We start from the raw sequence: 16,738 nt of genomic DNA, 5'->3' as shown, positions 1-16,738 counted from the left end.
GAGTCAGTGTGACAAGATACACTTTATATATAATATAATATACAAACTAATGAACTAAAGTTTCTTCAGAGAGTGCTCAACTTTAAGTGTAAAGGAGCGATAAATAAATAAATTAATATACAGATGGATTAGTTCATTAAATTTTATTCATATCCTACAAACTTGTTTCGAGGAGGCTGTTGCCTCCTCTCATCAGGGATAGTCAAATGTAATGAAAACAAAACAAGATGAAGTGTATCTTTCCTGTGCGTAATTGGGGAATTAGCACGCGCAATTAACTCTCGCGCGTATAGGCCTACACAAGTTTTTTCAGTTTGAAGTTTATTACATATAGTATGTAATAAGTGTCCTCCCCTAATAAACACCCCTACCTTATGGAAATATTAACCCTAACCTAACTGAGTCTCACTATTAAAGCAGTTATTAAAGCACCTCGCATGCATGCATTCCATGTGATGCCATGATGACGTAATCAGCCTAAGTCGTATATACCCAGGGAATTACTGGCTGGGCCAGCGTAACCCCCGTGACTACAGGTCGGCAATTGACATGCGAGAGGTCCAAGGTTAAAATTCCGGGTGTACCAAGTGACTTCTTTGTTCATCTTCTCCCCTTTTTCATTTCTCCTTTCCCTTCCGATAGCAAAAAAAGCATGGGTTTGGTTAGGGTTAGGTGTCCAATGCACTTGCATCTAGCACAGTTTTGTCCAATGCTTGCACAAAATTACAAATACCTTCAGGCTTTAGATTATATTGATGATTTTGATTTCATTTCCACTGTATTTTTAACGTTCATGGGTGTAAATTCCCAATTTTGCCTTTCAATTTCATCATTTTAATAAGCAACCCAAAAATGGTACCTATAAGTATAATGTAGACAAAATTCATACTTTGAACCTTTGAACTCGATTCATACTGTAATGATTACTAGTATTATTTGATAACAAGGCAGACAGCCATGTCATATTGAGTATACGAAGCTTGCCAAAATGGGGGTTAATAAAATCAATGGTGTATTACTTGGCAGGTTATACTAATACTGCTGTATGCTGTAAAAATGGACATTTTCGTGGTTCGTTAATGTTCGCAGCTCCGCTCAATGCAGCTACCGCAAAAATAATCACAAATGTGTTTGCTTACATGTATGTATAGGTCTATATGAAAACCCCCTGAAAGGACAATGTTTTAAAAAAGCAAAGTAGTTCACAATTGTCAAAGCGCAAAAAATTGTGAGCAAAAATAATAATCACTTTACCAGTTATATGATTACAATGTAGCATATGCCAAATGCAATTTGTCTGAAGTTTTTGCAGGAGGGTGTTGGATGAAACATAAATTGGTAATGTGTTTGAAAATATACAGATCATGAAAAAGAAATCTGAAATTTGTAGTATATTTTCTTCAAAAACTACAAGATATACAACTCTATTGAAAGAGAAGTGTTTTCTTTTTCTTATATGTTCCAGTTTATGTTGGTACCAAAATATTAATCTATTTTTTAAACCCTAGGTTTAGCAAATCTCACAAAATCCCACAGGGTGCCATCTGTGGAATGGAACAGGGCTCTTAAAGACTCTTAGGGGCACCTCCACTAAAACCACCTTGGCATTAGGGTTTTACTTCCAAATGTTGCAATAAGAGAGTTGAACCAGTCAGTGCTGCTTCTGTACAAACGTTTTGTTGGTTTCTATTATTATTTTCTCTACTAAAGTATATTATTTGAGTTGGAACATAGTGCAGTGGTTGCATGTGGTGCCAGAAGTGGCTGGTTCGCTTACCACTTGCTCTAATGCTGAATTTTATTCAATCATCTCTATTTACCAAAAGAAGAGAAACATACAACCCCAATATCAACTGAGATCCATACCGATATGGAAAATATGAACTTATTCCGATTTAATGTGTGTAAACCTCACTTAATTATTATTTCCATCCTCTTAGTCTTCCAAAGAAAAACTAAGTACATGTAATTTGATTTTTAAGCTAATTAAAATTATAACACTCTTTTTATTTCATTTTCTTTTTACAGAGGTTTATAGACAAGACAAAGGTGATGTGTCTACGATGGGTTCCCGGCACCGAACACATGTTTCTAGCATCCCATAAGCGGACAAATGTACTTGTACAATGAGGGACTAACTCCGCTAAACACGCCACCCCACTATCAGACCCTTAAACAAGGTGAAGGCTATGCAGTGTATACATGTAAAAGTAAAACCACCAGGAACCCTGTGTTTAGGTGGGTTATAGGTGAAGGGGCGTGTAACGAGTTTGCCTTCTCGCCCGATTCGAAGTATATAGCAACTGTTTCACAGGACGGTTTCCTTAGAGTGTTTAACTATGATACTATGGACTTACATGGATCAATGAAGAGTTACTTTGGTGGTTTATTGTGTGTGTGTTGGAGCCCCGACGGAAGATACCTCGTGGTTGGAGGCGAAGATGATTTAGTCTCAGTGTGGTCTTTCGAAGATAAGAGAGTTGTGGCGAGGGGTAAAGGTCACAATTCGTGGGTGAGCGTAGTGGGGTTTGATCCGTTCACAACTGCCGTGTTGAACAACGGCGCAGACTTTTGCGGGAGCGACGATGATTTCACGGCGACGCACAATGATTTGTCGAATAATCGCGAAAGGACATACAGCAGCCACTCAAGAACTTCCCTGAAAAGTGGCGCGTCGACGGGAGTGAATCCCGTGTCGTATAGGTTTGGCTCAGTAGGACAGGACACATTGTTCTGTCTATGGGACTTCATAGAAGATTCTTTGGAGCAATATCAACCGTCACGAACAAGGACAAATACACAGCTGTCGCTTAGCGGCGGAAGCAGTGTACAGAACACTTCAACCTCGCAGTGCAATAATGTAGCGTCAAATCACAAATCAATCGGCAATGCAACTAGTCACTCAGACGGCAGTCTAAGCAGTAGATTCTCAACGCTTTCTCTCTCGGATAGACATAAAGAGAAGCACAAAAAAGACAGCGTAACCAGCAAAAGCAGCGTGCATTCGAGTATGAATAAGATGCACGTGAAAATCATAGAGGAAGGTACCAAATCTATAGGTACCCCTATGTGTCCGAGACTAGACGATGTGTTAATGTTGGAGCCGCTTGTGGCAAAGAAAGTAGCGCAAGAGAGACTAACGTCGCTTGTGTTCAGAGAAGATTGTATAGTAACGGCGTGTCAAGAAGGGTTCATCAGCACCTGGGCTAGGCCAGGAAAAGTGGTAAGCACCTAGGCTAGATAGATGGGGAAAAGTTGTAAATTTGAGAATAAGTTTACAAATTTTACATATATATAAACTTCTATGGTAATTATCCTGGTATAAGTTGATAAAGTAAGGCTAGCATTACCTTGTGCAAGACATTTAAGCAATTTTGTCACTAGGGCTCAACCGATATGGCATTTGTCTACTGATCTGATATATCTGATATCGATTTTATAATATCGGCCGATATCCGATCCGATCCGATATTGGTGAAAAAACAATTTTCGGTGACTTTGGAGAACCACTGGATCTATTCTGAAGTACTAGGATCATTAGGATCATTCACAGTTAATTTGAAAAAAAAATTGGAAAAAAAATATGAAATAATTGCAGATTGTTATCCTTAATATGCAAACCACAAACTAATGTTTACCTCTTCATCTATTACATATTATAAATGCATGGGTTTTCCAACTTCAGAATAGGTCCAGTGGTTCTCTGAATTCGCCAAAAACTGAAGGCTGATACGATATCTGATCCGATAATGGGTTGAGCCTAATTGTCACCACAAAAATAATGTTTTTGCCTATTTCCATCATGCACTACTCTTGGGAATTGTGTTTTCTCATCTGTTTGCATGAATTTGGGCATGGGTCAGGCACCTAAATCTTTATCATTTGATTGAATATGGAATAAAGTGCAAAATTTAGGGGCCTAGGGACAGATCCATGTTATTGCGTCAAAGTTATCCCCCACCCCAGAATAGTGCATTGTGGGATTTAGATAAATATGTCTGTCTGTAATTGTGGTTCATTCTGGAATATAATGTCACTTTAAATGACAACTTATGAAAGGATAATGCCATTTCTTACTGGTGTTCAAAATTGATATTTAAATTATATTGTCAGCCTGCTACGCTAATTGCCCAAGTCATTTTTTTTGTAATTTTGAGAACAAAGTACAAAATATGGTTTAAGTACATGTATGCATTTAAACTTTGCACAAGAACAAATGATAATGATACAAATGAAAGGGAATAATCCAAAATAATCAGGGTGATTACATTACTGATGCATGCTTGAACCACATTTTGTTCTTTGTTCTGAAAATTACAAAAAATGACTTAGGCAATTAGCGTAGCAGGCTGTCGATATTGTGTGATGGGTTTTTGGTTTGCTTCTTTGTGCAATTTGCAGTATTTAGCTCAAAACCATTACTAGTTAGCAGGCTTGTTTGTCTATGGATTGCTGTAACTGCACATGTCACTTCAAAAGAGGTTGGAAGAAGAAGAGTCTTGATTATGCCATGGTCATAAGTCAAAGTCACTTCAGGCCACTGGCATCCCTGAAAATATATCTGAGCCTTGAGAGAGATGAAGGGCCATGGTACATGTAATACCCGAAAAGAAATCCTGGCTATACAATTAAAAAAACACGTTTTACGGGCTCGACCAACCCAGATGTTACAGTATGGGATAATTTTTTTAAAAATTTTATGTTGCTAAATTCTTAGGAAATCAGCCATATTTTGGTCAAAATGTATTGATTATGACTGACAATTTTTTGGACAAATTTTTTTCAAAATATATTTGCAAAAAATCATGAAATTTTTGCTAGATTTTTAAAATGTTTAGTGATACTATTTCTCTGTTATTTGTTGTTTTAAGTTGGTTTCACCCGGTGATGCATGTCACATGATTTTCATCCTAGCATCTGTTATTCTCATCATTTGTTTATAACACTGCATCATCATATACTGCATGATGAGTTACATGCTACATGTACCTTAAGTGGGTTTCTCTATTGAATTTGATTGATGACAAAACATTCAATTTTCATTTCAACATGTTTTCAGAGTCCACTGTAAAAGTGGTAGTTTTTGTGGAATTGGTTTTTGCACTGCAACAATTTCAAATGTAGTTGCTTGTTTCTGTTTTAATATTTCTTATTAATTGAAGCTTTCATATTTAACAGTTTTGCACTTTTATAGATTGAAGTTTGAAGTTATAAAATTTATAATGATTATCAACAAACAGTACAAATTTATGAATGGGTAAGATCAATTTGTAACCTATGAAAATCAAACATTTACTTTTTTTTACACGTTTAAAAAAAAAATCATCATAAAAATTACCATAAAAAACATCCAAAGGCAAAAGTTGTTCTACAGTATTCCATAGAAATTCTAAAGACCTCTTTATACATCTTTTGAGAAAGAAATGCTGAAAATCTCTAGTAGTACATGTACTGTGTAGCAGTGGACATTTTTGCACATTAATTGTTCACACTTTGCAAATTTCACTGGTTTTTGAAATTCATGATACTAAACCTTTCCTTATATTGACCTTTACAATTACATAAGCGGACTAATATTTGAATGTTTTATTTTCGTGGTTGCTGCCTAGAATTAAAAAATAAATGAAGCACAAAAATTACTACTTTTACTTCCAGAATCAAATTCCATCTTCTCCATCTGATTTTGAGGTTCATATTTGAGAAGGTGAGGGGCTGGATGTAATTCATTCTGACAATTCTTTTACGCTCAATGATTTTGATTTTATTTAACTGTTTTTCCAATCAATTTTTGAACCATTAACAGCAGGGTACAATATATTACCTGTACATCTGATTGAGTAAGTTATCTTTTATATAGCACTCTAGTACACAGCCAGATAACTCCTGTATGGGGATCCGTACACCATGGGGTTACCGTAGCACGGTCTAGATCATATTGTTTTTGTATAATCATAAGCGGTTATGAGAGAGATTCATGGTATTTTTAGCCTGATAGTCTGAAGCAATAAAGATAACGATAATAGTTTGGAATGAATGAACGTACTATTTTTGGCAACTTTGGAGGTTCTTTACATCAAACTTCCTGGAAATTTTGCACATGTGAAAAGAAAGAATTTGTCAATTTTATCTCTGATCTCATTGCTTTCTATTGTAGTATATAGGGCCTATATAATATTGTATAGATCTTTTTACCCTTCCTATTTCCTCCTGAGAGCAGGTCTCTTTGCCCCACATATTCCCAAAGAGCAGATCTTTTAAGGGATCCAAAATGAGGCGTTTATTATGCGTTTCGACAGTATTTTTGTGGGACATGAGAGCACCTCAGACCTATCGAATTGCATTCTGAATCTGAAGCATGTCTTTCTGATATCAAATAATTTTCATTTTTTTAAATCACAATATAATACAAATTTTATGACAAATTATAAAAATTTGATATTTTTCAAATTTTTGATATATAACAGTCCTCGAAGTAAATTATGTAAATCTAATGATATATTCTTAAAGTGTATGTAGCAGGAAGGAAAAGCCGACGGTCAATTGAAAATTTTGATCTTTCATATTGAAGATATGGATTTTTTTCCCAAAAGACCTAATTTTTTTTTGGTGTTTTGGGAAAAAAAATCCATATCTTCAACACGAAAGGTCAACATTTTCAATTGATCGTCGACTTTTCATCCCACCTACATACACTTTAAGTATAAATCATCAGATTTATAAATTTTACTTCAAGTACTGTTAAATATCAAAATATCAATTTTAATGATTTGCCATAAAATGTGTATTAAATTGCTAATTTCAAAAATCAAAATTATTTGATATCAGAATGACATTCTTCGTATTCAGAATGCAATTCGATATGTCTGATGTGCTCTAATGTCCCAAAATAAATACTGTCCAAACGCTCATACCCCAGCCCTTAACCCCTCCCCAAAAGGTGGAGTACCCCCTGGTGCCATGGTTGGTGTAATGCCCGATATTAACCAATGACTAAACAACCCTATTTGTACCTAATTTTGTACTTACAAAGTTTGTACTGTGTGTTGTATGGTACACCTTACATCTTATCCTCACTAGTGCCAATATGCTTTTGGTCACCACGGGGGTATTCCATGGATACACAGAAGGTACCTCTGGTGCATACCATCTGATACCCGTTTCCCTGTAGTCCTGAACAGGAGGAGTCTGGCTGTGCACAAATAAAATATTAATATTGACAAAAAAAGACTATAACAACATGTTAGTGATTTTTCTTTCAGTATTATTTTAAAGATTTCATTTACAATTTTAAAATAAGTCAAATAATTTTTGTACAAATTTGTGAGCTTAACATTTATTGTATTTACATTGTGACAAATGAAAGTGATCAGTCTGGGTTTTTAAATGGCTACTAAATATTAATGTTAAAATTAACCTATTGAATATTTTGATGAAAATATGCTCTTGTGAAGTACTGGTCATTGTTCACTAATAGCAGAAAAAATTTAAAAATTGCTAACTTTTTTGTTGTTGAAATTTTTTTTATGGAAAGCACAAAATAGCAGGACTGGGTACAGACGAATTATGAGAAATGTGATTCCAACTTTCAACATGCTTTTTAAAGGCACAGTTGCACACTTAAAAGTGAGAATCCAGCTCGATTGGAAAAATAAATTATTGAGAAAGTGCAAGATTTGCTCACCCCAAATTGCCCTGGTGGACTTAATTTGGGACAGATTATGCAAAGGCTTGCAGTGCAAAGAAAATGCCCAAATGGGTTATTTCAGTTGAAACCCATACACCCCTGTGAAAGACATGACCTTAATCTCCCACACAGGGGCATTCAAGTAACCCCATTTGAAATCTACACTCCCTGTGTGTAAGATTAAGGTCACATCTTCCATAGGAAGAGCCAAATGTATTCTCCATTCCATACCTGCACAACTGTTGTGTTTGGTAACAACCAGTTAAGAGCAGGGGCGGCACATTCAACCCTGGCGTCGCCCCTGAGTTAGAGACTGAGTTCTGATGTGTCACAGTTCTTCATGAAATCGGGGTTTCAATATATTTTCCCTAAACTGCAGGGCCATAGGTGCCAAAATACCCACAATAACTCTCAAGATTGTAGAGAAGATGGTATGGATCTGACTTCCCCACCCCAGAGATGTTTACTTGCATACTCTTCACTATTCAGAGCGATGTGACTGCAACATTTTGATAAAGCATGTTATCATCTGAATGTGTTTCCTATTATGTACCTGTACATGGCCCAACATTACACATGTCTCAAGGCTGCAGATTCTCAATTATTCCGAACAGGTGTATTTCGAAATTAACAAGAGCTGTTTAGATTTCAATTTACTCGGCTATGTTACTTAATAGGGCCAAGGAGAAAAGAGAAAGCGTTTCTAATCATTGTTGGGGTTGGGAAGGGAGGGGATGGGATAAGGTCAGGGGTAAATATAGCATAAAGGGTATTTCTTTGCTTTGAATGCTGACTTGTATGCTCTTACAAGGGAGGATGTTATACTTTTACAAGTGAGGGTGTATTTAAAATGGGCATACTGCACAATCGGGTCTAGGTATGTGTACTACACATTGTGTAGGTATATGAGGAAACTTTTGCAGTTGGGTAAGAAAACACTTATTGCACAATTAATTTTTTGGGCAATTTATACTTTGTCTTGTTGCAAGCAAAATTAGGTAGGGCTTACATGCTTGAAAATTGTGCAAATCTGTTCCTTTTGTGAAATTTTCATACATGCGTGTGTGACTTATACTTTACAATGTTCTGTTTTTAGTGACTGACTGACTGATTATTTTGTTGTTCATTTATTTATGTTTTTAGATTACATATAGGATAGGGGTTGCATAAGAGTGTTTTGCTTCATTTCATGTATATTTTATAAATTACATATCAGTTGCATCCAATTTTGCTTGCTTCAGTTAATTCTGGTTTTCTGCTATGGCTTGTTACATGGATAAAATAAACATAATTCTTAATATTCTATCAGTTATTCAGAATTCCCGCTCTTAATTTTCTCAGATTAGTCATGAAGTCATTTTACATAACATACAATGTTTTAATATGAACAGAACAAGCAGACAGCAATTTAGCTTCACATCTGAGAAAAATGAAACCCAAATTTTCTGAAAGTGATCTGGGTCCTCATTTGTTATATTAATTAATGATCTTGAGTAGTTTAAAAGGTACATGGAATGATAAGATTCATGGAAGTTTTTTGCACTAGGACGGCATCATGTTGAAATATACACGCGGAACAGACAGTATATTCTACTTGTTTTTTGGAAGAAATCCTATGCATTTTTAAATACATTGTAGCAATCTGCATTTGCATTTAAATCACAGTTCTGTGGGCATCCAGCTGAACAAAAAGTTGTGTATTTGCAATGAATGTTCAATGCTACTGTAGGGAACTAGAGTGTGCTTGAATCCAGGTCGCATGGAACTTCTTGTAATAAATGTAGGTAGCACCATAAACTTCATGGAACGTTTTTATTTTTAACTTTCCATAATAAGTTCATATACTCATCATCAGCGTGGCTTGGTGTAGTTCAACAAGCAGGTCCCGTTTAATTTTTGTAATGCAATCATGTACCCAACATAAAACAGAAGGAACCTTTATGTGCAAAGCCACATCTCTTGGCTGATTCAGTGTTTTGTGGTTCCATTTTCATATCACGCGGAGTACATAGATGGCAAAAAATAAAAGGGATGTGCCAGTTGAACTAGCTTGGTACTGCATCAGTTTGTTGTGTACATTGTAGTTTATCTCATCCAAAGCATGGCACTAATTCTCTGTTTGTCTTGTTTGTTTGTTTCTCTCTGTTTGTGTTTATTTTTAATTCTTTCTCGGTGACAGGTTACAAGTTAAATCCTTTGTGTCTCTATATGCACATTGGTTGGTTGCAGGGAATGGCCCAACATAATACTGCTGCTGTAGGAGCCACTGCAGTGCTGGGAACCGGAGGGACTGTGGTATAACCATGCTGGATGGACACCACCAACTTCTAGCCCTCATCAGCCAGAAACAATAATATTGCTGCTGCTAAAGGAACCACTACAGTGCTGGGAATCAAGGGAACTGCTGCATACATGTTGTGGATACTGCATACTTCGCAAGTAGAATATACAATGTTACTGCTGTTGATGTCGCCTCAGCGCTACAAACCATGAAACGTTTTGTACTTCAGTGATATAGTTACAATAGTGGAGCTACATGGCCCTAGATCGGATCCTTGAGGAACACCATATTCAGTGATGAGATGAACGCCAGTGTGGATCTGCAAAAGAGTCATTGGTATAAGTGGTAATAATGGTGAATTATTATTGATGCCATTCAAGTTGTTATGAAGCAAAACTATATTGCATCAATCAGTTGTAAACTGATAATTTCAGAGAAAATTGCGAAAAGCGGGGATACACAAAGTTCGTAATAACTAAATTAATGGCAATAATGTTTGCTTCATGGTAACATGGTCCTAAATTATCAAAGAATATGATCAAAGAATATGATCAATATTTCAATGTTATCTTCATAATATCAAACAAAACAAGGACATTGTACGTTCCTGTGGATCTAATTGAGTGTTATGGATATACTTCCGAAGACAACTATAGTTCTGTTTCCCCTTCTGTTTGCTAGTGATGTTAGTGTTTTTACATGGTTGTGCTGCAGGGGTGCCAGCAAACTGCCTTTGTATGCATGTTGATATGCTATCTGCAAGATTAGGTTAGCACACTATTGGATATTGCGACCACTGAAATCTGCACCTACATCACTATCAAACTCAAGGTAAAACAAAGTCTAATCAGGCTGCTGATGCTCTTCATATGGGTAGTGATTAGAGAAAGATGGGTCCAGGATGAAGTATACATTGTAATAACCTACATGGTACTTGTCAAGTGAACAGATATACATGGTCATGGAGGTTGGACTAGGGGAGTGTGAACTCTGCTGTATTTGTGTGTTGCTCATGGTGAGGAAGGAGGAAAATATTGCACATGTTTTTGCCATCTGCATGACAAACTGATTTATGTGTGCTCATATTTTCAATGTACGAGTATTGAACGAGGCATAGTGCTGATTAAGTGTAATAAGTGTTGCATTGCAAGCCTTTGTAATGCTCATGCAAAATAATACAAATTCTTACCAATTTCAAGCCTTAATTGGGAAAAAAATGTCAGAAGAACAATAGTTTGGTCTCCATCATAATAATCCAACACACAGGGTCATGCAGATTCAGGACTACCCTGATCTAACCTCTATTGTTCCGGAAAAATGGAACTGCTTGATATTTGTCTAATCAAAAGTATGTAACATGGGGCTATTCCAGTTGAAATCCGTACACCCCCTATGGAAGACATGTCCTCCCACACAGTGGGTGTAGATTTTGAATGGAGTCACCCTTTCAGGTAATCCCATATAAAATTCACACTCCCTGTGTGGGAGAGTAAGGCCATGTTTTCCATTCTCTTGGTCGGGCTGACGTCACAAAGGGGAAATAGCCTTGTAAAACCAGTGTGCGCATGTGCAGTTCCCCTTTCTCGAGCTGGTTGCTATGCACTTGTGCAAAGGGGACAATGTTCCCGGATGTCCGACCGAGTGAATAGAAGGTGTATGGATTTCAACTGGAATAGCCTGGTGTAGAGATTCAGACAATCAGTATAGAACATACACTAATGATGATATTTAACAGTAGCATTTCATAAATTATTAATTGTCCAGACTGCAGGTGTTTATATCTCTGGAAAGTGGCATGGATATCAGTGAAAAAAATGAGTATCTGTCTGTCTTTGAGTATAAAGTTAGGTCAGACTGTATAATCAGTTTGATAGCCCTTCCCAACAACAACAACATAAGGCTCGTCATGTCTGCTGTCTTTTTGAATACTGTGTGGTATTCATGTGCGAAAACTCCCTACAAGTTGGCAGTTAATTACCAGTTTACTGATATTTGCATTTAAAGGGGCATGGTCCAATTTTTTCATGATTTGTTTTTTATCTTAAATTGAGGCCTACCATTAAAACAATATGATTCCAAATTTTGAGTTGTATCGCTCCAGCAGTTTTGATATGAGAAGCAAAAAACGTGCATAACAATTTCCCATAGGATAGTACAAACTTCCGCTTGTGGTTATCATAACTCACCACATTTTTGTTCACACCATCTAAACTAAACATATTTCGGGTGCTAAATTTTGCAAGGGTAATAAGAAAAATATGAGCTTTCTTCTGAAAATGGGGGATGAGGCTGTTGTTTTGGTTACACCCCTTTGAGTTCAGATTCAGAAATGTAATTTTGGTTGTAGCGTAATATTGTTACTTTATGTAGTACAATACCTCTCCGATCCCTGATTATGGAAGGGGTCTTTTATACATGTAGGGACAGTGGAGAACATGTCCATTCAGGATGGAACTAAAATAAAGACGCACTGCTAAAAAGTAATGTTAGCAAAATTAGCAATATTCATAATAAAATTAACTCAATACAGTATGCCGTATAACATGTTCTGCATCTGAACTCTTGGTATATAATGTATTTTATTTGAGAAATTGTATATCCTTTATTGAATATCAACTGTGATTAGAAATTGATGATTTATAGCTACATAAATTTCATCAATATGGTGCATCATTGCACATTAATTAGATCACGTCACATGGATGCATGATGCAGAAGCTTTAAATCTAGCAATTGGTTGCTCTTTACTTATGACACTGACAGGCCAGTCATGGTACTTAAGAATCAGTATACATGTACTTTGTTTAACTCTTAATAGTTAAAAATTACTCTGGTTTTTGTTACGGCATGCACCAATTAAGTCTTAACTTTAAATCCACAAAAACATGCATCAGTCATGTAATACTTTGTGTAGGTGCTGTGCATATTGTGTACACTGTACACGCTATATATATCACTCCATGAAGTTAACGTTACGAGTCCTGCCTATTACAAGCTGCTCATAGTATAGTAACCCGTTTTCAGAGAAGAAAAAATGACATTTTTCTTTAGTACACACACAAAACCCTGTACATGTCGCGTAATGTATGTATGTTTATTAATTCGAAATCAAGTATATGATATAGTTTGTTCGGTTTATAATTGGCGATAATTATTTGGTTTTTGTTACTGCACGTATCAGTAAAGTTCCAACTTAAGCTCATGTAAGCGTGCGCCAGTCATGCAACCAGCACAAGTGCTACCTAATACTGCGTGTACGCCATTCTTTATCAATACACAATGTTATGAGTATCAATAATTTTTTCGCCAATTATAAGCCGAACGAACTGTAATTCTGTATGATTGGCATGCAACAGGCGACTGTCCCTTGTGTGATAATTAAACCAATGATGATATTTGATACTGCAAAACACACAGCAGTTGGCTTCAGTATATAATGTAATGTTTACATTGGTCAAGGTTCTGTTTGGTAGACAAATTCTATTCTGGAGCTGTATTGGAAGTTTGGGCCAAATAATATGCTTTCTATCATCCAAGAACAAACAGCGTGCTACTACTATGGTTTCAAGTCTTTTGAAGAGAGAAAAATTACACAGTTTCACTTAAATAGGCAATTGTGAATGTACAAAGCTATAAAAAAGGAATTTCTTAAGCAGATTTTTGTAAACCTGATATAAGATCTTAAACATGCCAATTCCCAGGGACAGAGTTCTTGAACCCCAATGTGCCTGTATGCCCGATGAACAACCTGATATGTATCTGAAGATGATAACTCATATGCCTCACCAGAAGGTCAAGTGTCAAGGTTTTACTGCTACTGAATGAAGGGAGTTGAACCATGAATTGTGGGATAGGGATAATATTGCTCATAATATTGAGGCCCTTTTATGATTGCATGGTACTGACAGATGACAAACACTTTACAGTCGAAGTTATAGATTATTTTGCTTCTTCATCTTCGTTTATCTGTTCCCTTTAATATGTGTTTTAAAGATAGCCAGGGTGATCTGTACAATGCCAAATACAGAGATATTGTAGTAAAAATTTACATAAATATTGTTGTAAAAATTTACATGCAAATGATGGGATCTGTTTAATCAGTCTCATATCCCTGGTTTAATGTAAACCTGTAATTTTAATAGCAATAGTGTAAAATTTCTGAAAACTAAATTTTTTTTTGTTTTTCACAAAATATTTTTTTCACTATCAGATATGTGCCCTTTTAAATTTTGAGCCAAACAAAATGAGGTGGAATGAAAATTGGGCTATACCATTTTAAATGCATGTATACACCCCCTATGGAAGACTTGTCCTTTTACTGTCCCAGACTGTGTATGTCAATTTCAAATGGAGTTGTCAATTCAGGATCTACCATATTTGAAATTCACACTCCCTGTGTGGAAGGTTAAATTAAATGTATGTGTTCCATAGCGGGTGTACGGAATTCAACAGAAATAGACCATTGCCATTTTATTCCAGCGCACAGATTGAATCTGATTGGCTATTTCAAGATTTTATTAAAATGCTGTAAAAATCATATTGCTTTAAGTGGATAGATCATTTGCAAACATGATACATATTCAAATAGAACTACTTGTAGTTCAACTACAGGCACAAGTCAATGTAATCTGCTTGAGAATGAGCTCTTCCATTTGAAATCCACACATCTCCTATAGAATTCAGCTTTATCTTTCACACAGGGAGCATTTCATTACCTGAATGGGTGGCTCCATTTGAATTCTACATCCCTTTGTGAAAGATCAAAGTTGTGTCTTACATAGGGGTGTATGGACTCGGATCTCAACTGGTATATCCCAATAAAATGCCTGTAGGTATCGTACGAATGGTTGTGGGAAGAGTGTCCCCCAACATGGCTACTTGGCCCCACCTATTGAATACACTTAATTGTACATAACATCCTTTGTGTAGATATACCACCGTGTCTTTTTCAATGTATTCCTGTGTGGGAATGTTTTACTGCCGAGGTTGGAAGTACCTAAATTGCTTTGTAATTTTCACAGCAAAATACTTGTATACAGACACTTAACTTTCACCATAAGATCAAATATATTAAAAATTCACAATTTTCTAAGTTAAATAAGTTGCAAAATTGTTCCATGAAGACAAAATGATTTTTCCATACAGTTGTTTGAATTATTGGGTGTTTTTTTTAGAGTCATGCATCATATCTGGAATAAAGTACATCTTGTGGTGTGATGTACTTGATTGTGCAACATAACCCTAGGCAGTTTATGGGATGTCCTGTGTTCATTAGACATTGCCACCTATCCTAGCAAGAAACAAAGCTTTGTTCATAATGCATCATTTCCATCCAGTGCCTTAATAACTTGCAGCAACTCCATCAAATAATGCTGTTTGGTGGGATGAGCGATACACCAAAATGTTTTTGTCCCAACGTTTTTGTATTTGGAAGGGTCGTTTGTCCAGTCATGCTTTTGTATGAAAGTTTATTTGAATATAAAAAAATTCAAATGATCCCTTGGAACAAAAGCTTTTCTAGTTCATAACTTCCATAGAATTGTGTGTTCAGATAAACAGTCTTGGGAATAAAAATATGTTCAGAACAAAAACACTTCTGTATATAGTCCTGCACCTTCCCAGTGCTGTTTGAGGCATGTACCACAGCCAAATTCTTCTATATAATACGTTAAGTGGTACCAGTCCAAAGTTGTACATTACACACATATGAGTATCCATAGAATTCTGTAGCTTTGGAGTATCTGTGCATAGAAATAGTGGCACAGTCCCAGAGAACTTGTACTTCCTGTACCAATTAACACTGTCGGTAACACTACGGGACATGTGGGTAACACTACGGGCACATTGTGTAGTGTTACTTCATGTGCCAAGTAACACTCTGGGTAACACTACGGGACATGTGGGTAACACTACGGGGCATGTGCCATATTGTGTAGTGTTACTTCATGTGCCAAGTAACACTCTGGGTAACACTACGGGACATGTGGGTAACTTTGGAGTATCTGTACAAAGAAATAGTGGCACAGTCCCAGAGAACTTATACTTCCTGTACCAACTAACACTGTCGGTAACACTACGGGACATGTGGATGACACTACGGGCATGTGTCATATTGTGTAGTGTTACTTTATGTGCCAAGTAATACTCTGGATAACGCTATGGGACATGTGGGTAACACTATGGAACATGTGCCATATCGTGTAGTGTTACTTATGTTCCAAGTAACACTCTGGGTAACACTACGGGACATGTGGGTAACACTACGGGACATGTGCCATATTGTGTAGTGTTACTTCATGTGCCAAGTAACACTCTGGATAACGCTATGGGACATGTGGGTAACACTATGGAACATGTGCCATATTGTGTAGTGTTACTTCATGTACTCAGATTAACACTACTGGACGTGTGTCATATTGTATAGCGTTACTTAATGTGCCAAGTAATACTCTTGAGTAACGCTACGGGACATGTGGGTAACACTATGGGATATGTGCCATATTATGTAGTGTTACTTCATGTGCCAAGTACACTCTGGATAACGCTATGGGACATGTGGGTAACACTATGGAACATGTGCCATATTGTGTAGTGTTACTTCATGTGCCAAGTAACACTGTCTGTAACACTACGGGATATGTGGGTAACACTACTGGGCATGTGCCATATTATGTAGTGTTACGGGATTATGTAGTGCTACGGGATATGTGCCATATTGTGTACCAAATCTATTTGTTAGAAGGTATCATTAGTCTTACCTTTATATTGTGCTA

The 16,738-nt window shown here is 36.5% G+C and overlaps 1 protein-coding gene across 1 annotated transcript in view; it reads left to right on the top strand.

The window, feature by feature from the left end:
* The window catches only part of LOC140159851 (WD repeat-containing protein 20-like), a 42,227-nt gene extending 28,170 nt beyond the window's left edge, over nucleotides 1-14,057 (top strand). Inside the window, 3 exon segments of the mRNA XM_072183220.1 lie at nucleotides 2,029-2,102; nucleotides 2,104-3,223; nucleotides 9,914-14,057. Coding sequence (XP_072039321.1) covers nucleotides 2,029-2,102; nucleotides 2,104-3,223; nucleotides 9,914-9,985 — 1,266 coding nt within the window. The 3' untranslated portion in view covers nucleotides 9,986-14,057.
* Nucleotides 14,058-16,738: the final 2,681 nt, after the last annotated feature.

The sequence above is a fragment of the Amphiura filiformis genome, chromosome 1 (assembly GCF_039555335.1).
Source record: "Amphiura filiformis chromosome 1, Afil_fr2py, whole genome shotgun sequence".
In the NCBI taxonomy this organism is placed as follows: domain Eukaryota; kingdom Metazoa; phylum Echinodermata; class Ophiuroidea; order Amphilepidida; family Amphiuridae; genus Amphiura; species Amphiura filiformis.
This window is presented reverse-complemented; position numbering and strand designations above follow the sequence as displayed.